This window comes from Dunckerocampus dactyliophorus, chromosome 11 (genome assembly GCF_027744805.1).
Source record: "Dunckerocampus dactyliophorus isolate RoL2022-P2 chromosome 11, RoL_Ddac_1.1, whole genome shotgun sequence".
Taxonomy (NCBI): Eukaryota; Metazoa; Chordata; class Actinopteri; order Syngnathiformes; family Syngnathidae; genus Dunckerocampus; species Dunckerocampus dactyliophorus.
This window is the reverse complement of record NC_072829.1, coordinates 4,014,471-4,040,663: the sequence shown is the minus strand read 5'-3', so window position 1 is coordinate 4,040,663 and position 26,193 is coordinate 4,014,471. Positions and strand designations below refer to the sequence as shown.

The 26,193-nt window shown below is 46.0% G+C and overlaps 3 protein-coding genes across 10 annotated transcripts in view; 2 read left to right on the top strand and 1 right to left on the bottom strand.

Moving 5' to 3' along the window:
* Positions 1 to 10,154, top strand: part of slc44a1b (solute carrier family 44 member 1b) — a 13,710-nt gene extending 3,556 nt beyond the window's left edge. For 5 of the 6 annotated variants that reach the window (XM_054793085.1, XM_054793087.1, XM_054793089.1 and 2 more), the window contains 12 exons: positions 4,454 to 4,547; positions 4,615 to 4,784; positions 4,853 to 4,942; positions 5,014 to 5,159; positions 5,308 to 5,494; positions 5,731 to 5,899; positions 5,962 to 6,118; positions 6,197 to 6,280; positions 6,351 to 6,488; positions 6,579 to 6,815; positions 7,105 to 7,759; positions 7,900 to 10,154. In XM_054793085.1, coding sequence (XP_054649060.1) covers positions 4,454 to 4,547; positions 4,615 to 4,784; positions 4,853 to 4,942; positions 5,014 to 5,159; positions 5,308 to 5,494; positions 5,731 to 5,899; positions 5,962 to 6,118; positions 6,197 to 6,280; positions 6,351 to 6,488; positions 6,579 to 6,815; positions 7,105 to 7,524 — 1,892 coding nt within the window. In that variant the 3' untranslated portion in view covers positions 7,525 to 7,759; positions 7,900 to 10,154. The remainder of the gene's footprint in view (positions 1 to 4,453; positions 4,548 to 4,614; positions 4,785 to 4,852; positions 4,943 to 5,013; positions 5,160 to 5,307; positions 5,495 to 5,730; positions 5,900 to 5,961; positions 6,119 to 6,196; positions 6,281 to 6,350; positions 6,489 to 6,578; positions 6,816 to 7,104; positions 7,760 to 7,899) is intronic. The other variant, XM_054793090.1, reaches the window with a different exon arrangement.
* tbc1d2 (TBC1 domain family, member 2) lies at positions 1,085 to 25,899 on the bottom strand. 3 transcript variants are annotated; one of them, XM_054793081.1, is made up of 17 exons: positions 25,757 to 25,899; positions 18,886 to 20,195; positions 18,708 to 18,813; positions 17,481 to 17,601; positions 17,284 to 17,399; positions 16,859 to 17,022; positions 16,345 to 16,614; positions 16,169 to 16,270; positions 15,981 to 16,091; positions 15,740 to 15,909; positions 15,563 to 15,674; positions 15,296 to 15,496; positions 15,040 to 15,227; positions 14,214 to 14,334; positions 13,442 to 13,627; positions 13,258 to 13,379; positions 1,085 to 12,916 (listed from the first exon to the last, which is right to left on the bottom strand). In XM_054793081.1, exons 2-17 carry the CDS (start codon positions 20,128 to 20,130, stop codon positions 12,712 to 12,714), a joined length of 3,540 nt encoding a protein of 1,179 aa, XP_054649056.1. In that variant the 5' UTR covers positions 20,131 to 20,195; positions 25,757 to 25,899; the 3' UTR covers positions 1,085 to 12,711. The 3 variants fall into 3 exon arrangements, with proteins under 3 accessions (XP_054649056.1, XP_054649054.1, XP_054649055.1); XM_054793079.1 differs by lacking the exon at positions 25,757 to 25,899 and adding an exon at positions 20,470 to 20,914; XM_054793080.1 differs by lacking the exon at positions 25,757 to 25,899 and adding an exon at positions 20,495 to 20,914.
* neurog1 (neurogenin 1) lies at positions 25,149 to 26,193 on the top strand. Its single transcript, XM_054793093.1, has one exon. The coding sequence runs from the start codon at positions 25,342 to 25,344 to the stop codon at positions 25,906 to 25,908; it is 567 nt and encodes a 188-aa protein (XP_054649068.1). The 5' UTR covers positions 25,149 to 25,341; the 3' UTR covers positions 25,909 to 26,193.

Here is a 26,193-nt window from a genome sequence, read left to right as displayed (position 1 = left end):
TATCCTTACAAGCATGATTTACTTGGATTTTTATTTGTGAACTATTAAGACTAACCTGTCTTACTTGTTGGTAGTAAGAGAACATGTTATTTTACTTCACTATTGGTCATGCTTGTTTTAATGACTATTTTGTTGAGAAAATGTTCAAAATAAATATGGCACTTTTTCTATAACTTATATATACAGTAATCCCCCATTTATCGCGGCTAATTGGTGAGTGAATTTCCACGCAGTAGGATTCCATATTTATAAATGGAATATTTTCATAGTTATAACATAGAAAACCTGTATACGACTTTCTAAATACATTTTTTAACTTTAGAGCCCTCTAGGCATGAAATAACACCCCTGCAGTCACATTTGCACCCAATATAGTAGGTATAATCAGACAAAATAAGCCATTTAAGACTTAAATAAAACTTGTGCTCTTGTGTGTCGCAGTAAATGTCTTCCGTGTGGACAGGAAATGACGTCGGGAGTTCAGAGTTGAGTTTTAGCTTGTTGTGGGCTTTGGCCGCTACAGCAGCCCGTGTTATTATCTTGATTATTATTATCATTATTATGTTATTATTGTGCCTGTCGTGATGTAATTTAAACCTGCATTCAAAGCTTGGTGTTCCGGCACTGAAGTCTGGTGTGTGAACAATTACTGACAGCTGGTGACCAATGTAGAATACTACAATCACACTTTGCATTTGTCTTCTAAATGGCTTATTTGTATTTTAGTTGATTGAGCCATTTGTATGCTTGAACAAAATACGTACAGTTTGCTTAATAATGCATATTTTTTGACTAACAATAGGCGACCATGAAACGGAGATGATTTATGAATAGATTTTTGAAAAACCGTGATAGAATGAAGCCGCAGAAGTCGGAGCGAAAAGTGGTGAGGGACGACTGCATCTGCAAAATGCATCCAGTGGCATCATCATGAATGCAGCATCATGTGTTCATCCAAGACATTTGTTCGAGGGAAGAGCTGCCGCCAACATCGGTTGATATCGTATTGGTAATGAAGTGCTGGACAATATCGGTGTATTTGATATCAGTAAGAAAGCCAGTATCGAGCATCTCTACTAAAAAAAATTGCCTGGTTAAGTGGAAAAAAACAAATCTGTTATTTTATTTGATTATCCATCGATTTTCTATGCCGCTTCTCCTCATTAGGGTTGGGGGGGGGCACGCTGGAGCCTATCCCAGCTGACTTCGGGCAACAGGCGGGGTACACCCTGGACTGGTCGCCAGCCAATCACAGGGCACATATAGACAAACAACCATTCACACTCACATTCATACCTATGGACAATTTAGAGTCTCCAATTAACCTAACATGCATGTTTTTGGAATGTGGGAAGAAACCGGAGTACCCGGAGAAAACCCACGCACGCACGGGGAGAACATGCAAACTCCACACAGAGATGCCCAACGGACATTCGAAACCAGGTCTTCCCGATGTCCTGACTGGGACTGTGTGGCCAACATGCTCACCACTAGACCACCGTGCGGCCCTTGATTAATTATGCCTCTGGCAATTCAGCCAGATTGGGAGGCATTGACATAAACGGGTTCCACTCGAATGATAAATGATAGTTTCAGTTTCTGTTGTGCCAGCCGTGAGCCAGCCAGTCCGAGGTGCGTCGGCTTAAACATGTTCCACTGTAATGTCTTTTTAATGCTTTCCTCGTTATCATTAGTGAGTGCAACTAATAAAAATCCATAAGATTCAGAGTGCTGGGAACTTAAAATACGGGGAAATTGTTTCCACATGGCTGCTGCAATAGAGCGCGCATGAGGGTGCGGTTGTGGTGCTGTGATCTGTGTGACGGGGAACAGCAGAGATTGGCGAGGGAGGGAAATGGCTCAAAGGAAAACAGCGACGAGACAGAAAGAGACGAAAGGGCCCACAGGAAACGACAGAATCTGTCAAAAGTTTGGGATCCTTTCAGACTCACAAAGGCAACGTGGTGCAATGAGCTGGCATTCCACAACAGTACCACATGGATGCTGCGCCGCTTTGCCAGAAAGCACCCTGAGTATTTACACAGCATACTGAAACGTCTGTTTAAAACACATAGGGGCATGTGGGAACGTTCGCGTGTCTACAGTGTTTATGTTAATGCTAATGACTAATTTGTCCAAATATTAGGACTAACATTTTTTTACAGATTACTTAGTTTTTAAATTAATCACCATTTGCAACTATGTCTGAAAAAGCCCATTTTTACTGTATTTTATTGAAAGAAAGATAAAAGACAAGACAGGATAATATATATTTTACGTATTAACAGCTTCTTTTTTCACTGCAAATTTTGATCTAGCGAAAAGATAGCACACGTCTGAAAATCTATTTACCTAACACTAGTTTCTTTAATAGTTGCAGAACATTTGAATCACACTTGAACCGTGTTATCATGAGCAATGAGGCGTTGCGTTCAAAGACAGCACGTAACCTAAAGGAAAACTGCCCTTTTTTAATTTTCCCCCCATCATCCACAGTCCTTACGCGAGACATGAACAAACATCTCTCTTTTCTGTGTGTTGTAAAGATATAAAATCAGATAAAAAGAGACAGCTCATTAATGTACGTAATGGGATACACCTATGCCGCCTACGAAGGCCGCTATTAAAACACGTCCAAGAAGGTTGTATGGTTTTATAGAAATGCTGTGACCATGTAGTAACAGGTGCATTCATGATAACATGTAATACTTACAGTATTTTGAGAATTTTGGTCATTTTAAGCATAAACTCAAAAATAAAAACACAACAGCACTGGCGGCATCTTGAATATGTAGCCCTACATTTTGGTAGTGGTCTGAGGCATTGTGAGAGCGGCGCTGACGCGGTGCGGGCGAGTGTGCGGTGAAGCAAGTCGCTAGCCGGCTCGGAGCTAGTCGATGTGGTATGGCAAAGTGTCAGCGCGCCAGTAACGAAGTTCAATCAGCGTAACAATGTTAATAAATATGTTAACAATGTCACTGTAGCTTGGTTAATGATGCACATCACATTCTATGTAAATGGAGCATTGTTGGAGCTTTTTGGAGTCTTTTTCAGAAGGCTTTATATGCGGAATAAGCGTTTTCCATTTCATGCAATAATGAGCTGTGTCTTTTTATCAGTTTTTATATCTTTAGAATGCCCAGAAAAGAGAAAGACGTGTTCATGTCAGGTCAGAAAAGATTATAAAAGGACGTCAGACTGTGTGACTGTGGGGAGCTACACTGTGACGCCGTCTGTTGTCATAACAGAGGCGTGGCTTGCCGTGATGCATATGCGTTAATTACGTGAAAAAATTTTACGTAATTAAATAAATTAGTTACCGCCTTTGACGCGCCATTTTTGACAGCCCTACAAATTATCAAAACAGCACTTCTCAAATCAATACCCTTTTAATTGCGTGTGTGTTAAATTGATGCGTGGAAAAATCTGTTTATTTGCATTGAGGGTAGTGTTTACCTAATGACTCGATTAATCGATAGATTGCTTGGTTACTAAAATAATCAATCGCTGTAGCCCTACTTTTGTCAAAAGGCTAATATATATATATATATATATATATGTGTGTGTTTATACACACACACACACGCTGTATATATTTAAAGACAAATCTTTGTGTTATTAGTTAATAGTAGCAACATTTTGTTTTTTTGTCGTTACATTGTGACTTGTGCTCTATTTTGACCATACTTGCCATGTGCCAAACCATGAGCCGTGCGTATTCTGGTGACAAAAGGAACATAATCCAGGTTTCAGAGACTGAACTCAAAACTGAAACCGGTGAAATCCAACAAAAAACTCAAGGGTCACAATGCGTGCCAAGTGTGAAAAATACCTGCAGTGGAACCTGTTTTTCTCATTAATTTGTTCTAAAAGGTCAAAAAGGATGAAAATCAAAAGACACAAAAACCAAGGCAATTTTTCTTTTGGGAAATAATGTAAATCCAATTACATAATCCGTTTTAGACACCCAAAAATATGAACAAAAATACATTTTACAGAGAATAATTATAGTTTTATATGCAGAAAACAATACAAAATGCTGGATAATTTTGAATGAGGAACGGAAGTTATTGTTGTGGACTTCCAATCATATTACATTCCATCTCGTCAGGATGGAATTCAGTAGGCGTTTCTCACCTTTTATCAAATTGCTGGCACTCGCAACATTGTTTGGCCCCAAGGAGGGTTATTTAGCAGGCACACTCAATACAATACTCAACAGACGGTGAGTCAGCAACACATAGGGTGCTTTGGGCACTTGATTTTGCAGAACAATACAGTACAGGGCACACGGAGTAGTTTGTTACGTGCAATATTGTATAAAAACCAAACCATACAAAAACTGCAGCAAACGAAAACCGAGGTTTGACTGTACATGTTGGCAGGTCTGCGTGGTCACATGACATCAAACATGGTGATGACGAAGATGTGTGTGTGTGTGTGTGAGTTTCAGGTTCCGAGCTGTGTTCGTACGAGTTAGCGGGTCACAAGTACCCGGGTCTGCCCGAGAGGTTCTCTAAGTGTCCCAAACTTCCTGTCCCGCCGAGGTGCGTTTGTTTTCACGGTCCCCCCTTTGTCCTCCCGGCCGCCTCTGACCTTTGCTTTGTCACCCAGCAAACCGTTGCCGCTCTTCAACCGCTGCACGCCCCTCGACATCGCCTGTTACACAAAGTTCGCAGAGGCTGTGGTGACCTTCGTCAGCGACAACTCCTTCCTGCATCGAGTCATCGCCGGCGTGGCGGCCAGTAAAGAAGTCATCATGGGACTTTGTCTTTTGGCGCTCAGTGAGTTAGGATGTGAAAATCCCAGAGTGGGCTGCGGGAGCTTGACCTACGACTTTTGTGTGTCACAGTGCTCTCCATGTTGCTCATGGTGATTATCCGTTACATCTCGGCCGTCCTCGTCTGGATCCTCACCTCTTTGGCGGTCCTCGGGTCTCTAGGTGAGCTCACCTCCTTCTGCTGTTGTTTTCACAACAAGAGTGCAATGTCAGCAAGACTTGTCCTTTCTCAGCCGGTACCAGCGTGCTCTGGTGGTTCTACGTCGACCACCGTCTCCATGGAAATGAAACCCACACAAAGGTGACAAAAGAGGACGAGCCAATGCCAGATGGAAACCAAACGCTGCTCGTCTACGCCATCGCCGCCACCGTCTTCACGGTAGGACAGAATAAACATGCTTCCTGTCCAATGACATTTGAACAAGCAGAGTGCTTTTATTTTGACGTTTTGGGCACGTCAGACGTACACAACTGTGGCCCATTCCTTGGAGTATTTGCGTTGATGGGAACGTTGCGGAATGTTCTAGGTCATCCTGCTGCTGCTGATGCTCTTCATGAGGAAGCGAGTGGCGTTGGCCATCGCTCTGTTCCACGTGGCGGGAAAAGTCTTCATCCACTTGCCCCTCCTCACCCTCCAGCCCTTCATCACGTTCCTGCTGCTGCTCGTCTTCTGGATCTACTGGATCCTGGTTCTGCTCTTCCTGGGAACCAGCGGTGCGTCTCCACCCCTGACTTCCTGTTTCTGATCATGCGGTGGTAATTGGCGACTTGTCAGCCGGTGACAGGGGGCAGGGCTTCCCTTCAATAGCATGCCAGCTAACATGTTTTTCTCGACAACCGCTTATGTTGACGTCACTCAGCCAGTCGGAGGCTGTCAACATAAACGGGTTCCACGATGCAACTGTGGACGTTACTGCCGATGTTGTGTTTGACGTGTGATGGTCGTGCAGGAGACCCGGTCCACAACGAGGAGACCGGTCTGATAGAGTTCCGGCTGACTGGGCCTCTGGAGTACCTGACCTGGTACCACGCCGTGGGTCTGGTGTGGATCACAGAGTTCATTCTGGCGTGCCAGCAGATGACCGTAGCTGGTGCGGTGGTCACGTACTATTTTACCAGGTATGTTTACCAGATACACAAAAGCACGCGCAGGTGTAGTGACAACGCCGGCGTGTTTGCAGGGACAAGAAGCGACTTCCTGCGTGGCCCATCGTGCGTGCAGCTTTGAGGCTGCTCAGGTATCACGTGGGCACGGTGGCCAAAGGCTCCTTCATCATCACGCTCGTCAAGATCCCCCGACTCCTCCTCATCTACGTCAGCAAGCAGCTCAAAGGAAAGGTAGCTGCGCCAGTCACTCACCCTCAGGTCGCAGGTTGGCCGAAGGCATCAGCTGACGTACGCGCACGTATGTTTCAGGAGAACGCGTGCGCTCGCTGCGTCCTCAAGTCGTGCATCTGCTGTTTGTGGTGTTTGGAGAAGTGCCTCAATTACCTCAACCAGGTGACGTTTTCTTTTCGTTGCATTATGTGGACTTTTATTGCTGACGTGTCAATTCCTGTCTGCGGACCAGAATGCGTACGCAGCCACCGCCATCAACAGCACCAGCTTCTGCACGTCGGCGCGAGACGCCTTTGTCCTCCTGGTGGAGAACGCCCTTCGAGTCGCCACCGTCAACGCCATCGGAGACTTGGTGCTCTTCTTGGGGAAGGTGAGTGCATCTTTTAAAACAGTCGGCAGCAGTGCTAATGCTAGTTCCTGGAAGCCACACAAAAGGTGAATGTGCGTGATCCTCCATCAGATCCTCATCGTCACGACCACGGCGTTCGCTGGCGTGCTGCTGCTCAACGCCCGGCGAGATTATGCAGAGTGGTTGCTGCCGCTGGTCATCGTTTGTCTCTTCGCCTTCCTGGTGGCGCACTGCTTCCTGTCCGTCTTCGAGATGGTGGTGGACGTGCTCTTCCTGTGCTTCGCCATCGACACCAAGTACAACGACGGCACCCCGGGCAAGGAGTTTTTCATGGACAAGGCTCTGATGGTGAGACTACGCCTGCTAAGTGTGACCTCACAGTGTAGCCGGCGCAAAAAAATTGGGACCGCCACAAATAGATTTGGCACTGCCTGTTCACCGTCGCTCATAAAATTGTCACTCTGGATTGTCTTTTTCAAAAAAGCTACAAGCGTCAAATCTACTGACTTTTTTCCCCGTCTTAGTTGGCATTTTTGGAGACAAACAAACGCACCACTCAATGAGCAGCTGCTTGTGACATAACCCCCTCCCCCGAATATAATGGACAGGATAAAAATGATGCCGCACTTCTCTGCAGGAGTTCGTGGAAAGCAGCCGACGTATGGAGCGCGTGGCCGGCCGTGGGCGGAGCAGAGTGAAGGCGACAACGTCGGAGGGGGCAGAAATGAAGCCCATGGTGAGTGACGGAGACGAGAAGGTCACCGATGACAAGAGTGCGTCTGAGGAGTTGGGGGCGTGGCCTAAAGAGGTCTGTGGAGAGTGGGAGGATCTTCAGGAGTTCCAGGTGTACTACCTGTTGGTTGGGGTGCTCGTGGACTGGGCGCTAACCGAGCACAGTGACTTTGTCCTCTGTCTGAGCGAGGACGTCGTCCTCTTCCTCTGCGTCTACCTGCCCACCTCCACCCTCTTCCTGTTTGTCAGCCTGCTGCATACGCCAAACGCCGCCCCTCCCAAAGAGCCCACCAACGTCACCGCCAAAACAACCACCACCTGCTAACCGGAGCATGCTAACAAACTTCCTTGTGGATGTAAAGCAGACATGCTAACTGCTGCATGCTAAACCCAGCATGACTTGAAGAACACTGAGCCATGCTAACCGCCTTGTCATCTTCATCATCATTATCATCACTTTCTGTTTGTTTTGTACTTTTGTACCTTTTGTTTTTTTTGTTTGTGGTCACCGCTGTGCTTTAACGACTCGTCGTGCGGACAGAGTGACACGTCACAGCACGGTATGACATGTAGCCTGAGCTAGTTGTGCTAGCTAGTTGACATTTTAGATGATACTTTCCTGTGTCCCATCATGCACTTCATGCTGTACGTGAATATGCTTTATGCCATGATTATTAATTTGAATCATTTCCTTTTTCAGGCTCCCGGGACGAGTTCGGCTTGACAAAATCAGCCAATGGGACTTCTTAAAAGAAAAGAGACATTCCAGAAGTTTATTTTTACCAACGTGTAACATGTTTACTGTGTTTTCACTCCAGGAAAACAATATTTTAATAAGACAACGTAACGACGTAACCAAGCACTTTATATGGAAGCACTGCTGATTTTTTTTTTTTTTATAGAAAACTCATCTTCACTTTGTCAGCAACTTTTTTTCCTTCATCTTTTTTAATGAGGACTTTGTAACACCTGGATAATAATGATGATGATGTCATCTGAGGACATCTCATCTCTCATTGGTCGATCGCCTACAGGATCTTGAAAAGGATCACATCAAAAAGGTCAAACAAGGTGGAACAAGTAGTTCTTCATCTCACAGACTCAAACGACACTACTGACCCAAACATCAGAGCAAACAATGACCCAAACAACACTGATCCAATCGTAACCATCAATGACCCAAACAGCAGAGCCACCATTGACACTATTAATGACCCAAACATCTGCAATGATCAACAATGATCCAATCAGAGCCATCAATGACCCAAACATCAGAGCCACCATTGACCCAAAAATCAGAACCACCAACAATACCCCAATTGGAACCACCATCAACCCAAACCTCAGAAACATCAATGACCCACACATCAGAGCCACCATTGACCCAAACATCAGAACCACCAACAATAACCCAATTGGAACCATCAATGACCCTAATATCAGAGCCATCAATAATGATCCAATCAGAACCATCAATGATGAAACATCAGAGCCACCACAATCCCAGCCCTCAGAACCATCAATGACCAGACATCAGAACCACCACTGACACAAACATCAAAACCTCCAACAATGATCCAATCAGAACTATCATTGACCCAAAAACCAGAGCCACCATTGACGCAAACATCTGAACCATTAACGATCCAAACATCAGAACTACACACAATAACCCAATTGGAACCTTCAGTGACCCAAACATTAGGACCGGCAATTACCTAAACATTAGCACCATCAATGACCCAAGTATTAGTACCACCACAGACCCTAAACACCAGAACTACAACTGACCCAAACATCAGAACCACTACTCACCCAAACCTCAGAACCACTATTGACCAAAACATCAGTAAGACCATTGACCAAAACATTAGAACAACCATTAACCAAATCAGAACCACTGCTCACCCAAATACCAGTAACACCTTTCACCCAAACCTCAGAACCACCACTGACTCGAACATCAGAACCAACAATGACCAAACTTTAGAATAGTCATTGACCCAACATCAAAACCACCACTGACTCAAACTCTAAAACCATCAATGACCCAAACATCGAAGCCACCATGGACCTGAATATCAGAGCCACTACTGACCCAAACATGGAAACCAACAACCCTTCAAAATGGTCGATGGTTTTTTGGTGAAAGACGTGCTGTCTAACTGACAGGAGGGCAGAAGCTGACATTTCCACTTGGTCACATGACCCCCTCCTCCCCAGGTCACACGGACTTTTCTGGTGTGGGCGGAGCTTCCTGTGGAGGCGATGGCAATAAAACAAAGTCTTCCTGGAGTGAGTCGCTGAGCTCTCCAGACAGGAAGCTGGAGACATGTTCTGGTGTTGAAATCAGAACTCATGATGCTCAGCTGATGATGGTGACGCCCCCCTGGTGGTTGGTTGTGTGTGCGCATCGCCGCCTTCTCCTTTGTACTTTCTCTCAAACTGATCAGCGTGAGGATGATAGTTTGAGGGTCATGTGATCAACTGCCAACTGCTGACTGGCTGAAAGACACGCGCATTCCGCCAACATGTATCCAGGCGGAGGCTGGTTGCACGGAAGCAGGCTAAGTCTGGTGTTTGAAACAATTCAAGTTTGAAGAATCAGCCAATCACACAAAACATGGCCGACAGTAATGAGGGGGGAGGAGGGTTACATTGTCCTTCCAACTGCAGACTTGTTGGATTTGAAATAAAGTGTATTCAATCCAGACGTTAGCTAGAAGCTGCAGCTGTAGTTGCATGTCCACGCTTTCTTCTTCACGTTGTGAAAGTCACGTGACTCGATGCTGTCATGTGACCGCACGCGAGTGTTTGGCTTTTCTCTCTGCAGTAAAAACTTTGTAACTTTCAACTTTTTTCTTCTGTTCCTGGATATTTTTTTTATATTTATCCTTTCTTATGTATATTTGTTTTTTTTAAGAAAATAGTGAAATAAAAAAAAGATGATCTACATCTTTTCTCCTGCTGACATCAATGTGTTGACCGTTGGCCTCAAATGTCTTATTGATGCAATAAATTGGGCTGCGTCTCAATTGGCGCACTTTCACAAGCAGTGCATAAGTGCATTCACACTGAGAGGTACGGAGGTAACGTAAGTACACTGATGTTGCACTCAACACTCCCAAATGTTAAGTGCACAGTGACAGACACCCAACACCTTCAATAGTCGCCATTTTGGCTATAGGAAGTGGAGGGACTCCCTTGAGTGGTTCCAATTCCCAATTAAAAACTGTCAAATCCACACACTCAGGAACTAATTATGCAGTGCACATATTGCAGTGTACTGACTGGAGGTATTCCATTTAGAGCTGCAACAATGAATCACTAATCAATTATCCAATTGACAACTATGGTGGTATTCGGTATTCCTGCGGCTTATACAGCAGTGCGGCTAATTTATGGCCATCTTCTAATTTCGTGACATCTCCTTTACTTCAGAACTACTACTAATAGTTTAAATCTTAAATGGTAGCTCTTGCTTTGGCAGGAGCCAATCTCGAGCTAAAAGTGAGCTCACGACAAGCTGGTCAACCCAAATCACAGGAGGTCATTACTCAATATAACAATCTGACTCTCGGTGACTCTTACAAAGAACGCTGAACTCATCACACAGTAACTTAACACTCGAAAAGGTACCTACAAAATATACAAGTACCAAAATGACTTTAAAAGAAAAGAAAAACAATTTTTATTTTTTCCCCGTAATGCATTTAGTCCCAGCAAAGCATTTCATTGGTTATTCCTGCCAGGGTGCTGCAATTATGTCAGCCTCCTACTGGGCTCCTCTGGTGGCCAGAGGCAGCATGATTGGCTCCTGTCAAAGAGCTACCTGGTCCTTACTGACTTGTGCCACAATATGCCATTTTATGATGTGGACATGTGCGGCTTATAGTCCGGTGCGGTTTACATATGGACTCCATTTTTCTCTCTAAATTTACTGGGTGCAGCTTAAACATCGGTGCGTCTTATACACTGGAATTTCGTTTTTTGCTTTATAAAATGTAAATATCCTCTGATTTCAGCCTCTCAAATGTGAATATTTTTTAATTTCCTTAGTCATCCATGAAAATAGACCTATTTTTTGTGTTTTAGGCAAAACAAGATTAACACACATCAGCTTTGACTTTGGAAAACAATCAACATCTTCTCCTCTTTTCTGTAAGGTTACGGAGTAAACCACTAACTGTGTTTGGTTCATATAGATTTGGTCCGTCTAGTGCCTAACTGTTTATCAGCATTAATCTAAACAAGCTTTAGATTATCCTACCAAGAAAATAATCACTCATTCCATTTGAGACACAAACTTTAATTTTTCTAGAATATAATCTTCCCCAAACACGTAGGTGAGCTGTAAATAGGTTATGTTTCAATTGGTGCACTTCCATACTTACACTTAGCATTCTGAGTGCATCAGTGCATTCACACAGAGTAGCACAGCAAAATGCAGTGCACTGTCAGTACCAAGGTGTTGCACTCAAAATGGTGAGTGTGCAGTGTTGGACACTTATCAGCTCACAAGACGAGACTAAACACGATATTGGATCCATGAGAAACATAAAAACATTTGTAAAACAATACAGTGTTTTGAAATATTTATTGTCCATGAAATTGGCACTAAATAATAATATTGTCAATGCTTTGAGACCAAATAAACCACCATTATGATTATATAATAATATATCATAATAATGCAGTATATCCTGTAATAAGTCATCTTTCACTCTGTAAAGTTATGGAACTGCCGTTTTTTTTCCCTCACAGGCAACTCGTTCTGTCTGTCAAACGTTTGGAGCATTTCTTGAAATGCCAGCTTTTCAACTGTATTAAAGAGCAGCATTTCTTTTGCAATGTTGCAAACTACACTTTCTGTGAACGCACACCATTTTATGTTGCTCCGTTTGTATTTACTTTGCCAATCAAACGTCTCAGTGAGTGTTGACTGTCGGGAAGAAGGCTCTCGATGTGTAGTTCTTTTCCAGGTGGGAAAACTGGGGGATATGTTTGAGGTGGGCAATTTCTTTTTGTTGCTTTTTCTGTTGCCACCGCTTTTGAACAAATGCGGCATACTGGCTCGTCCGTGTTGAGCTCACCTTGCTCATTTGGTTTGAAGCCGTACTATTCCCACATGGGGGGGCTGTGGCATTTTGCTTTGCAAGAATCTTTTTCACAGCACTACACTGCAAAAAAATTGCACCCTCAGAACTAAGTACACAGTATTTATTCTCTAAATGAGGACAGAAAACAACCAAGATACATTTTTTTGCTGCCAAACGAACTTTTATGATTGTTCAGCGTACTCAAACGAGATGCCCATAATGCTTTGCAAAAAAACAAAAATGTGGAGGGAAGGAACATCCCACTGAAGCATGCTTGAGTGGTAAGAGCGTGGAAGTGAAAAGTAGTGAGTGAATACTTAGGTGAATACTTAGAAATCGTAACGAAGTCAAGCACATACCGCAGCCAAACCAGCACTCAGGACCAAGCTGGGAGGAGATCGTTTGATGGGCATTCAACTTAGCTCCTCCTCATCCTCGCTGGCTGTGTTGTCCAGTTCTTTGTCTTTACGTTCCCCGCTCACCGCCTCAAAAGTCCTTTGCTGTTCCTCCAACTCCCGCAGCTCCGCCTGCAGGCGCTCCAAGTGAAAAGCTCGCCGGTTCCTCAGCAAGCGGCCGGGAAACGGGTTCATGTCACCGAAGGCGATGCCCATCAGCTTCCTGCAGGGACCGACGCAGCGCCTTCAAAAACTCTGGCCTTGCTCACACTGCTCGCCCTAAATCGAGTTTTTGTTGTATATTTCTTGTTTTTTTTTTAAATCCTGTCCTGATCAGCAACCTGTTGTATCTGCGTTTGGATGTTTTGCGTACATGGCGATGCCTACGTCATGACCATGGCAGCCATGTCAAGCGTATCCAAGCAAAGCGCAAATGTGTGGCCACAACTATCCCACTTGATCGTGCAGACAGCAAATACAATTTGCTTTCAATGTGAACAAGGCCTGTGTGACATTGCAACAACATCAGGTGTGATGCCGCCAACACCACATGCGAACGCATACCTGCCGTCAGAGACAGTCTTCGTGAAGAAACGAAGGTACTGGTAGATGTCCACGCTGTCGTTAATCTTCAGGAAGTCTTCCTCTTTGTATTTGAAGAGTGCAAGTGCGTACCTGAAGATCACCTGAAACACAAGTCACTTATCTCTGTGTCTGCATGCGTGTGTGCGCGCATGTGAGACGGTACCTTGGTGCCCTCGTACAAAAAGGCATCCCATAGAGGCAGCAGGATATCACCAGGAAGACTCTCCACAAAAACCACCAGGAACCAGCTGAAGGTGACGAGAGACACGTCGATTCCGTGAAGGTCAAAGTGCGCCGCCAGCCGAGGAAGCTTCTCAACCAGGATGTCTTTAAATACGTGCTGGTCCGCCTGTCAATTAACCGACCCATCAGTACAGTCAATATTCAGCCTCCAGACTACAAACATGAGACTCGCTTCAGAAGTAGTTACAGCGGAAGAACCATTAAGAATATAACTCGTACTGTAATGTATACCTGAACGCAAGAATAACGAGGAAGTGGTTGTTCAACAATCTCAAAAACAGGCTACTGTCGGCTGAAACCACGCCAAAACAACATCAGCAAACTCAACTGTCCTCTGTGGACACAGTCGTCCTCCTCCCACACACACACACACAGTAAGGACTCCTATCACGTTCACAGACAGTTGGAAATCACATAAATGCCAGGTCGCTACAGTATCCTTCAGCACGTTAAACTATCTGCTCCTATGAAAGGGACAGTAATAATTAAGCAGCACAGTGGTTTGCTACTGAGATGGAAATCTTGTTAGTGCTTTGGCTTTTACTTTTTTATTACAGTTTCATTTAATTCCTGTATTTAGTGTTTTATGACCTTCATGTGCAATGTGCACTTACATCACATTCTAGGAATGGAACTCGTATGTAAACCGAGGACTGCCTGTATTAAACAAAACCAGTAAAAGGGCTTTGGACCTGCGAGGCCAGCAAGTTCTTGGTGTAGTATTCTTGAGGCATGATGGTGTCCACCACAGACACGAGACACCAGAACGCGTCTTCTTCACTCTGGAGGACGAGCAGAGCAATGGCTGCCAACCTGGGACAGATGATATTAACATATTAAGATCACATGACAATAACGGGGTGTCCTTGAGGACCCGGGGGGGGGGGGGGCTGCTGCAGTCAAAATGAAAGTCGTCCCATACCATTCCGCAGCTTTTGCGAATTTCGTGGCCTCACAATCACAGTTTTTCAAAATAAATAAATGAATAGATTATCGCTGTTTCATGGTTTACTACAGCCTGTTATTAGAAAATAAAAATACAAGGCATTCAGAAGATCCATTCACATACATGATGTGTAGTATTATAAACTGGTCACTAGGTGTCAGTAATGTTACATTGATGTGACAATAGCCACCACAGCAAGTACTGTCCAGAAAAAAACAACAACTTACTGGTAGCCATTGCTAGCTTGTGAGTTTGTTATGTCTTATTTATATCTAATGTGTCTTATTTTCTGTTATTGTGTGTACTATATTGGGTAATACGAGTGTAAAGGTGACTATGGGGTATTATTTCATATCTAGAGAGCTCTAATAATGTTTAAAAAAAAAAACATATTTAGAAGGTCATAAACAGGTTTTCTATGCTCGGACTATGAAAATATTCCAATAATAAATAAGGAATCGTACTTCACGAAAACTCACTTATCACAGCTGGGCCTGGAACCAATTAACCGTGATAAAGGAGGGATTACTGTACAACTAAGTAGTAAGATCTAGCAGTGGATTTAATAATACCTGTTGAGTCCTTGGCAGTAGCCAATGGCGGGGTTCTGCCAGGAAAAGGCCAATAGGATGCGCTGCAGCTGCTGGTGGGTGGGGCTAGATGGTGAAGAGAAATTCTGATTGCTGGTGAGAGTCCGGTGAAGGTCCAATTGGATCTGTCTGGAGGCCGGATGAGGACACGTGCGACTCTTGTCACAGAACTGGAGATGCAAAAGCAGGATCCGTTGTGTTCCAACATGAACATGACAGGTCGACTGACTGTGCCTACCTGCTGATAGAGACATGGGTGACGCTGCTTAATGGTCCTGGTTCTGTCTCTGACCATCCAGCGCCAAACTCGCTGCCGGTACTCATGAGGGACACCACCACGTAGCAGACCTTTGAGCTCCGGTGACGGGCAAAGGGCATCATCCGACCTGCCGGCGAGATACTGGGCCCAGCGGTTCAATAGTGGGCGCTCTCGACTTTCCTGCCATAAAGACTGGGTGAAAGTCTGAAGACATTTGACGGACTAGAGGTCAGTGTCAAAGTATACCTGTTGCATCAGGTTGTGTGACCGAATCTCCAGCGCCTGGATCTTGGCCAGAAGCTTCACGTCGTCCACCTCGTAGTCTGGAATTATTTTGAAGCCGTATTTGTCGTGTTCACTGGGGGCACAAATGCAGATCAAGTTGGGCTCAAACAAAAAGGGGGGCATCAGTTGGGTTTGAACCTGTTCGTGTTGGGCTGGACACCCGTCATCTCCCCCTTCAGAGCATCCTCAATCATCTTTTGGATCGCCTGCCGCTGGTCCAGATCCAGGCTTTTGTTTTCCTGCAGCTTCTGCAGAGCTCCCAGGTATCGACTCTCAGCCTGGCAGCGACGTGCCTCCAGGTCGGCACACTGCACAGGAACCGGTGATGTTCAGCAATCATACAAAACCAACTGGGCCTGATATTCCCAAGCCGGCCCACCTTGACCATCAGACTTCGCTCCTGCTCTGAGCTCTTCCTCCACAGTTTGGTCAGCTGGTAGATCTCAGAGTTCAGAAACTTGTTCTGAGTCTTGTAAGCCTCGATGTCGTCCTGAAGAAGAGACACAAACACACTTTCATCACTGAGAACTCAACCTGATAGGACCCTGCAGCAGACCCTCTGTTCACCTTCAGGTTCTCAACGTGCTGCTGTAGCTGTTTGAAGGAGTCCGCAGAGTGTGGCGGGTTGCACGTGCATGCCGTGACATGATCGGCCAGCTTGATGATCACCTGACAACATGAGAGGAGGAGTCATAACCACCTCAAAAACTACATGAATTTGGAGCTGGTATGTGCAAATTCACCTCCTGCTTGGCGTTGTTCTTCTCCATCAGCATCCTAACATCCTCCTGCAGCTGACACACCTGCAGGTCTCGCTCAACCAGGCTCTGCCTGGTCGTCTCCGCTGCCATCTTGGCTTCTTCCAAGCGGCCGAGCAGGTCGGCCGCTTGGCGCTCGCGGTGCCGGAGCAGCTCCAAACGCTCCTGCTCGCCCTTGGCCGCCACAAAGTCAGAGCATGTTCGTTTTTCCAGCTGAGCCGCCTCCAAGGCTTTGTGGAGGAGCCACACCAGCTCCTACAAGGACGCAGTCGCACACTGTCAAGTGCTTTTGTACTTTCCCAATGCTTACAAGTCTAAAGTTATTGGTGGCATTGAATGGAATGATCAACTGCAAATGTCAATCATATTGCAAGACATTTAACCTCATAACAATATTAAAACGTCTCTCACACTCATGTCATCTCGCATCTTCTACGGGATTCTCCACACCTTTCAGATGGACTAGACAACTGCAGTGGACAGATATTTGTGTCATCACCTTTTGGGCGTTAACTTCCTCGATCAGCAGCTCTTTGTCTTGTTGGAGGTATGACATCTGATCCGACGACATCTGAACCATCTCAGGGGCGGAGTGAATATTCTTCTTCCTCCACTGACTGTCCAGACGAGGGTGTCTTCCACTGCCCTGCACCACCTGCCCACCTGGGAGAGAGGCTGAGTCGGGTAGGCTAGAAAGTATGAAAGCATCAAATATTGCCAAAAATCAACCTAGTTGAGAGTCTAACGACGGTGTAAACAGTTTAAACAGACACCCCTTGGATTGGCTGACTCAGGTCAACATGAGCAGGTGTTGACATAATCAAACTGCCTCTGCGGTTCCACTGTAATGTTCTAAATTAAGACCTGAAAGTCCAGAGGCAAGATATGGTTCAATTTCAGCTGATACTTCTTTATCTACTGTACCGGTGCAGTTCATGATGTTGGTGGTGTCCACTTGGTCCACAGCTGGGGTTTGGACATAAAAGACACTTTGAGGCCACTCTCGGGATGACCTCTTGCGAAGATTGTGAACAGAGTTCCTGTAAATGTGCACATAGAGCTTGTGGGAAATGCATTTCCTTCAATATTCTGACAGACATTGGAAGCTGCAATGGACTCACTGGATCCCGATGAAAGGATGCTTGATTGACATGTTGGAGAGCGGCGTCCTTTGAGGAGCCACGTTCGCTGCCTCTTCCCCTACCAAGCCCACAGGACTCTTCAACAATGGCAGGAATTCATCTGCAGAATCCCAACAGTCACAATGAAGGTGCACGTACGAATTATTAAACTTGTTGACCCTGAAAACCACTAGGGGGAGCGTCAAAAGACAAAAGTCTGATATTCTGAAAACTATGGGGACTTGATGATGACTCAGACAGCATCTATCCAACAGGAACGCTCAGCAAGTCACTGCACGAACAAAATTCCACAACATTCCAGCATTTAGACACATACGAAAGGCATTTCAACATACTTTGAGGACATTTAGACACGCAAGGACTTATAGAGAAACAGTGACGACATTTGTGAGAACATTTAGTGTGAAGACACTTAGACAGTGAAGACATTTAGACAATTTAAACATATGAAGACACGTAGTGAGGACATTTAGAGCACATTGGGTCACGGAGACACAGTGAGGACATTTAGCCACACGAGGACATTACACTGAAGACATTTTGACATACTGTGAGGACATTTACACATTGATGACTTTTATACTATGAGGACTTTTAAACTCACAAGGACATTCAGAGACACAGCAAAGACATTTAAAACAAAGTGAGGACATTATGACACACATGAGAACCTTCAGAGACAAAAAGGCATTTCAGGACATTTAGGCATACTGATGACATTTAGATAGTGAGGACATACAGAGACACATGACAACATTTTAGGTCATTTATATGTACACAGTTTAGACACACTGTGAGGGCATCTAAACATCTGAGGACATTTCGAGACTGCTAATGTCACGCAATGTGTGAACGGGTGTTTTATATCCTTTTTTTGACATTTTAATTGCCTGTGGATTTGCTCAGTAGCAGCAATGAGACCATTCAGAAACACCAACCCAGCAGGACGGTCCTTTTGGCCTGGTGTCCACCTAACAACACAAGAGTCCAACTCCAACTGCTAACGTTTCCTGCCACAGCACCAATAAAAAATAAACCTGTGTACAGAACTAAACCTAAATCACAGTAACCTAATAAAGCTAATGAAGGCTGGCTTGATGAGTCACATTACCGACAGGAAATGAGCACCCGAGTAGTGACGCCAGTATTAAACCACTGAAACCTCATTCAGACCAAGTCAAACCCCATGAATCATTACCAGCGCACCTGCAGTGGTGTTTGTAGAGTCAGGGCAGGAGGTGGTCTGTCTGTGTTGCCAGCGTTTCACCTGCAGCTGCTGCAGCCAATAAAGCATCAGCTCCTGATTCACAGCCTAGAGGGGGCGGGGCAGAAAAACATGGTGCCACGTCAGACCAGGAAGTAGGATTTGGTGTCAAAGTTGTACCTTTAGGATGAAGGTGCGTTCGGGCGTCTTGATGTGGAAGGTGCCCGTCTCGGCCTTTAGTGGGTAGGTGAAGGTGGCGGCACTGAGGTCCACTCGGCCGAGCGGCATCACATCCTGTGGCATGCGGTAGTAAAACAACTGGTTCTTGTTCTCCTCATAGGTGAACCAACGCTGCTTCCAGGCACGCAGAGGCCCACCCTTCTTCTGCAGAAAGCCACAAAGTTTTGGCTCACCTGAAGAACCTGAAAGGTGGGCGGGAACCTGCTGGAAATCAGGGTCAGCAGAGGAAGGAGCCTGCTGAGTAATGAAGTGATGTGTCACAGGTGTGCTTGAAGTTAGCATCATTGCAGAACAGTGGTGATTTTTCTGGTCTTCAGGAAGGTTTTTTTCAGTTGCTGAAAAAATTTCAGCTGCAAGTTCAGTTTCTCCCTGGTAAAAAGATTCTGAAACCACAAGTGAATCCTTTTGCTGTTCCTTTGTTGACTCATGCTCTTGTTTTGGTGGGGAACTGCTGTTGTTCTGGCTTACTGTTTGGGAACCCTGGTGGTGTTCCATGAGAGGCTGGGCTTCTTCTCCAGGACGTTGCTGGGTCTTATGGATCTCTGGGGGACTGCAGTCACTCTCATAGGGCTTTGCACGACTCTGTTGAGTCTCTAAAATATTGTGGTGGGTCTCAGTGGGACTCTCGCAGATCTCATGGGTCCATGAGGGAATCTGGTGGGAACCTGTGGGATTCTGGTGAATCTCATGGGTTTCAGGTGGAATCTGGTGGGTTTCATAGGTCTGTGTTGGACTCGGCTGGGTGTCTGTAGTACTCTGTTTAGTCTCATGTATCTTTGCAGGACTCAGGAGAGTGGTTGTTGTACTCTGGTAGGTCTTTTCAGGGTTCTGATTGGTTTCATGGGTCTTTGTAAGACACAGGAGGGTGGCTGTTACACTATGGTAGGTCTCATGGGTCTCTGGTGGAATGCGGTTGACTTCCTGGCTCTCTGTGGCACTGTGGTCGGTCTCTGAAAGAGTTTGGTGGGTCTTTGCGGGACTCAAGAGGGTGGCCTGCGGACAACCGTAGGTCTCATGGGTCTTTGAGGGGATCTGGTAGATCACTGTAGGATTCTGGTGCATCTCATGGGTTTCTGGGTGAATATGGTGGGTTTCATGTGTCTCTGTGGGATTCCTGTGGGTCTCTATGCGACTTAGGTGGGCCACAGACTGGCAGACTTGGTGTTCGTGGTCAGACGATGACATCACAGCCTCTTGATTCTTGTTGAGAGTGGCAAGAAGTGACCCAGACAACACAGAGGTGGCGTTTCCTGCCACGTGGTTTCCATCCATAGAGGAGAAAAGGAGACATACATTGTTTGAGAACTGGCGCCCACGTTTGAGTGAAAAAAATGCTCCAGAAACTTAAACAGAAGACGGTTGTGAACACAACTATGCAAGAGAAGGTCAACAGGAAGCTGCACACCAGCCAGCATCATGGCAGAAAGTAACTCAAAGACAAACACGTTGTAACTAACATTACAATGAAATAAACCTAATCCGTTGAAAGCAAATACAAAGTTTACAAGAAAGCTGTGAACTCACTAGGAGGGGTGTGGCCTGAACACACCTGGTTGCCAGGGATCCTGCTTGACTGACCAAGTTGGACAGAAGTCTAAAACGAGACTTCTGCTTCACTTCCTGCTATGCACTTCCTCGTGTTCCCTTTCCTTGTATACTTCTTTGTGCACTATTTCTTGTTTACTTCTTTTTTTAGCTTACTACTTCTTTTACCAAACTTCTTGTTTACTTACTGTTGTCCACTACTACTATTTCTTTACATCCTCTTGCCAGTTTCCTCTTCTTGTTTACTTCCTGTTGTCTTCCTCTTTTTCTGTACTTCCTCTTGCTTACTTCCTGTTTTTTCTTTTCTCGGTTGTAGCGCCTAGACTTGCTGTTTCGTCTGTTCCTGATCTTAAGGTTTTAGATCCTCTGCTCAAAACACACCCTTATGATTACTCACTCAACTTCCTGTTTGGATTTTCAAAATAACAGCCTTCTTCCATGTGGCCTTTTCACAATAAAACAGTATAGCTCATTTCCTAAATTAAAGACAATGTAGAGCAAGAGCAGCAATACAAAAAGAAGTGAAGTGGTTCATAAGTGTTCAGCTTGTCCTGGCTCAATTCCCTCTCCGTGCCAACTATGTGGAGCACTACATCAGATTAGTTTTTTTCTGCTGCATATTATTTTTTTAATGATACAAATACTTTCATGTTTACAGAGCTAAAAAATGTTTTCTTTTGGCTTGTACAGGAGAGTATCCACCAGCAGGAGGCAGCAGACACAAACACACGCACTTACACAAGGCCTGAGGGTGCTCCTCCCACAGTATCCAGAAAGCTGATTGGTCGAGGATGTCAGGGAAGTGTCAAAGCGCTCAGAGGTCGTGACCTCAATGACAGGTTCAGCGCCCAAATCCCCCCGGACCCCAACCCACCCACCACCAGAATATCATCATCATCCTCATCATGGTCAGGGTGTCCATGGTGCACCATGGACAACCTGTGAGGTGTTGAAGGTCACATTATGATCACTGACTGGTGATCAAGTTTCGTTAGTATTTGTGGAGCTGTTCCCATGGTTACACGGTTTTACTCTTGTATTCTAACAGTAGTAGTAGTAGTTGTTGTTGTTTCTGGTCGGCCCTTGTTGTGTCTTGTTTGGTCAAAAAAGAAAGTGTGCAGCCATATAGAAGCCCAGACCCCCACAAAACCCCCACCCTCCCGTCCCACCCAGCCCTGCACGGCCCTCTCCCACTGCTCCCCTCCCCCTTTTCAGATGCAAACGAGGCAGACATATGGAGAGGAGGTGTCGGTGGGCTCCTAAAGATTCAGATTGTATGACAAATCACGTCCGAGGACGCTCGCCTGACCACCCCGCCGCCCGCCGCCGTCCTCCGCCCGCCCCCATCCCTCTGCCCCCCAGACAACAGCTTCATTAGGCTGAAAGAAAGTTTTTGCAGCTTTGTCGAGTCAAGACTCGCAGCTCCTCGTCTCCTTTTCACGTCTTCTTTTGTTGCAGCCAATTCAAGTTATTGCTCTCGAACCCCCCACCCCCCACCCCCCCTGCACATTACCCCACTAAGCCATAACACCTCCCACCCTCGCACACAGAGAAGTGCCTGGCTCGACCTCTTCAGTGTGTGTACAACACTGCAGTGCATTGTGGGTGTTGTGAAGTTCTAACGGATAAACTGATTGTTTTTTTTTTATCCATTATTAACTGTGTGCACATCAGGTGTGCACATGTGAAGCAGAGATCACGTCGCATCACTTAACAAAAATCAACACCTTTCGATACACTGAGCATCTTCTGAGGGAACGTTTAGGAAAAGTGACACGCGCTCGTCTTCCTTGTTTGTGGCGTCATTGTGGCTTGCGAGCGACGGCCTTGTTGTCCAGGAAGGTTTTAATGTAATGGCCGCCGTCGTCAATCAGCGGAGTGAATGCGTGGCCGCGCGGCCTCTACCTCCATCAATCTGCTGTTGCATTCTGGGAGCGGCTTCCTTTTCACTTGTCGCTGACTGTTTGCTCGCCTTATAATTTACCTCCGCTTTAGCGAGCGTTTCTGCGCTGCCAGCCGGTACCGTGGAAACGCCACGAGCGCTCGCCATCAACCGACAACTGCAACTATCCTTCAGCTTCTTACCATCTTGTTGAGTTTCTTCAACTTTTCACTCGTTTGTTCGGCCGGGTGCCCGACGTTTACGATCGCCAGCTTGTCCGCTATTCCTCCATACTCCCGATTCATCATTTCCCGCCACCGACTCCAAATCCCGCTTAGGATCTTCCTCTGCATATCCGCGTCCACTTGTATCTTGTATCTTTGTTCAATTTTCCAAACGACCGAACCAAAGCTTGTAAAAATGAAATACAGAGGAATAGGATTATGTTATCAACCCGTCTATGTGGACCAAGTCATCAAGTCCGAGTCTACCGTACTCTATACAGCACCAGTACATAACAGTGGACCCCAACTGCAGTAACAGTGTGGACCTATCAGCTAAAACTGTCTCTGGTCTCGGGACGTCAAATTAGAGCAGAACTCGCTTAAGTCGACCCCGTAAAAGTCAATAATCCGTCTAAGTCGACCAACTCATCAAGTCCTGGGACAGGTACCTGCTTAAGTCGACGTTGACATAAAACTTGACAGCCAAAGGGCTCATTTGTATGAAAAATAAGTCAGTTTATGTTGACATTTCTTGTACTCTGGAACCCATTTAAGACTACCCCGTTGATGTCGACAACCTGTCTAAGTCGTGGTCAGTTTATGTTGTACTAGGGTGGACCCCATTTATGTCGACGCCCCTCAGACTGGCTGACTAACGTTCAAATAAGTGGTTGTTGACATACACTACTGTAGAACCCTCTTATTTCGACAACCCCTCCAGGTCAACCAACTCATCAAGTCCTGATCCACCGTGTTTGTGTTGGACTAAAAAGTGCCCGTTTAAGTCATCCATATAAAGCCTGCCGTGCTTAAGTTCAATGCTTTACTTCCTAGTATTAATGCAATCGACTGATTATCTTTTAAATGGTGTTAGGTCGCTATATGTCGTCCGGAATGGCAACTTGCCCAACACAGATCGATGTAGTTGGATCATAGGACCATATAATGTATAAATCGATACATCGATGTAGTAGATTAATCGTTTTACCCCGAGCAGGGCAGTATTAACCTCGATTGTACCACATTAACAAAATGCACAATTTTTTTTTTTTTTGATCATTAGCAACTGGAAGACAAGCTTATGTTGACATGAGGCAGCCAGTCCGAGGGGCGTTGACATAAATGGGTTCCACTCTACACAAGTTTGCACTACACTATCTTAAACTAGTGTGCCCATCAAAAGTTTGGGGTCAAGGGAAAGTTCTTCTTATATATATATATATATATATATATATTTTTTTTTTTTTTTTACCTAGTAATGTAATCCTGCAAAGTAAGCAATGCCATCACGACTTTGTGTTCCAATGTTTTGTGTGTGTGTGAGTGTGGGGGGGCAGGGGTGGTCCTTGTCGAGAAGCGGTTGTGTCTCGTGTCGCAGTCTTAATCCTGTCAGAGCTGCTCTCCGCACAGACCTCTCACTCCACTGCTTTTCTTTTTTTTATCACTTGTTTTCTTTTCTGCTTTTCATTCTCTCGTGTTCACGGGGGAGGTCGGGGGGATTGGGGAGGCTGACGGTTCAGGACTTGGTGTGGATGGAGGAAGGGGAGGAGGTGCTCGTCAACATTACATTAGAAAAAGTTGCACAAAGAAAATGAACGTGTGGGAAAACTGAACCTATGATCAGGCTTCTCAACGAAGCACTCGCACACGCCGCACGCAACACACGCACACACTCATAACTCTATTTATTTATTTATTCATTGGTATTCATGTCTCTTCTGTTCTTGTTGCTTAATTTATTGGTATTAATGTTTCTTATGTTCTTATTCATTTTCTTGTGTTTTCTTTCTTTTTTGGGAGAATGAACAGAACAAGAATTTCATTGCATAGCATAACTGCCTGTTTTACTGTGCATATGACAATAAAACTCTTGAATCTTGAACTATGATGTCGCCAAAGGAGGACGGCACATCACAGCATATCATCTGTCAGTGCTATTGACATTGGTCATTACAGCACACTAGCTACATTTGCACATGTGTTGTCATGTTTGTCGTCACAGGACGCCACTTCAGTGTAAACAAATTTTGGGCACATCAGCCAATCACATGGCAGCTGTGAAGTGTTTGTGCACGGTGACAATACACTTTGCACCGTAGAAAGAAGTGTACACTTGGAGCAAGCATACAGTTTGTTATATTTCTATTGTTTTGATCAACACATGGTGAAGTGTGCTGACGTCATCAGAGAATGTGTGCGAGGATTAGGGCCGTGCACTCTTGTTGGGTGTCGTGCGCGCGTTGATTAGAATGAGAAAAACAGGACACAAAGAGTTGAATGGAACTATTCACTTTGATATATTGCACATGGACGCGCACATAGTGTAATGATTTCTTAATGACACTGCAGGCATCCACACCCGCACGCACGCGCACACGTTTTGTCTCCTTCGCAGGACTTTGTGTCACGTGATGAAGAGTTTGTGGGGGATGCACAGCGTGCACGTGGCTGGCCTGGCCGCGGGCGCCTCTGATTGGTTGGCCGAGATTGGTGGCACGCTCCTCGTGCCCGCGGGCTGGTTATGTAAATGAGCAGCTCCCGCGGCACGGGGCAGACCTGCGGTTCCATTCATCTTCGTCGTCCTGGGGGGCGAGGCGGGGGCGCCCATTGTCGTGCGCGTATAAAAGCACGGGCTGAGGCCGGTCGTGTGCCACACTCGCGAAGCAGACACTCGCGTGCCACTCCAAAGTTGTGCTGCGCACGCGTCTCCGCTCACCTGACCGACATCTTCCTCAGCGCCGACACATGGACGCGTACGTGCACGACATCGACAGCAACAGCTGCGACTTTTTCCCGCTGACCGACGACGAGGACTCCCGCGCCAGCACGCTCTCCGCTTCTCCGCCGCGCACTCAGCAGAAGAAGCGGCGGCGCGGACGTGCGCGCAGCGAGGCCACCGTGCACGTCGTGAAGAAGAACCGGCGCCTGAAGGCCAACGACCGCGAACGCAACAGGATGCACAACCTGAACGACGCCCTGGACGAGCTGCGCGGGGTTCTTCCTGCGCTTCCAGATGAGAGCAAGCTGACCAAGATCGAGACCCTCCGTCTGGCCCACAACTACATATGGGCACTGTCCGAGACCCTGCGCATAGCGGACCTCGCCCTCCACGACCACCAGAGGCCAGCTGCAGAGCCCTGGTTCTCCTGCAGGTCCTCACCTTCTTCGTCGTCCTCCCCATCATCATCATCATCATCGCCACCATCATCATCGTCGTCTTCGCCGGCGTACAGCGCGTGCAGCCCGGGAAGCCCTCACGCGCACGAGGAGGCGCTCTTCGGCCTGCGGGCCTTCGTCCCGGGAGTCTTCTGACGGACCAGCACCTGCAGCAGAACATTCAGAACCTCATGGAGCGCCACTGGACCGCAAGTGCTGGACTAAAGAGTGATGCGTGCGCGCGCTCGTCGCAGTACTCACTTGCACTTTTTTCTTTTTCTTTTTCTTTTCTGGGGGCTCCTTCCACGTGAGGTGGGTGGGAGGTGAAAGGTCAACTTTACAATTAGTTGTGTTAAAAAAGAGAAGAAAAGAGCGTGAAATCCACTTTGACAAAAGACTCATTGATTATTCATGACCTCTTGATCATTTCTATATCTTTAT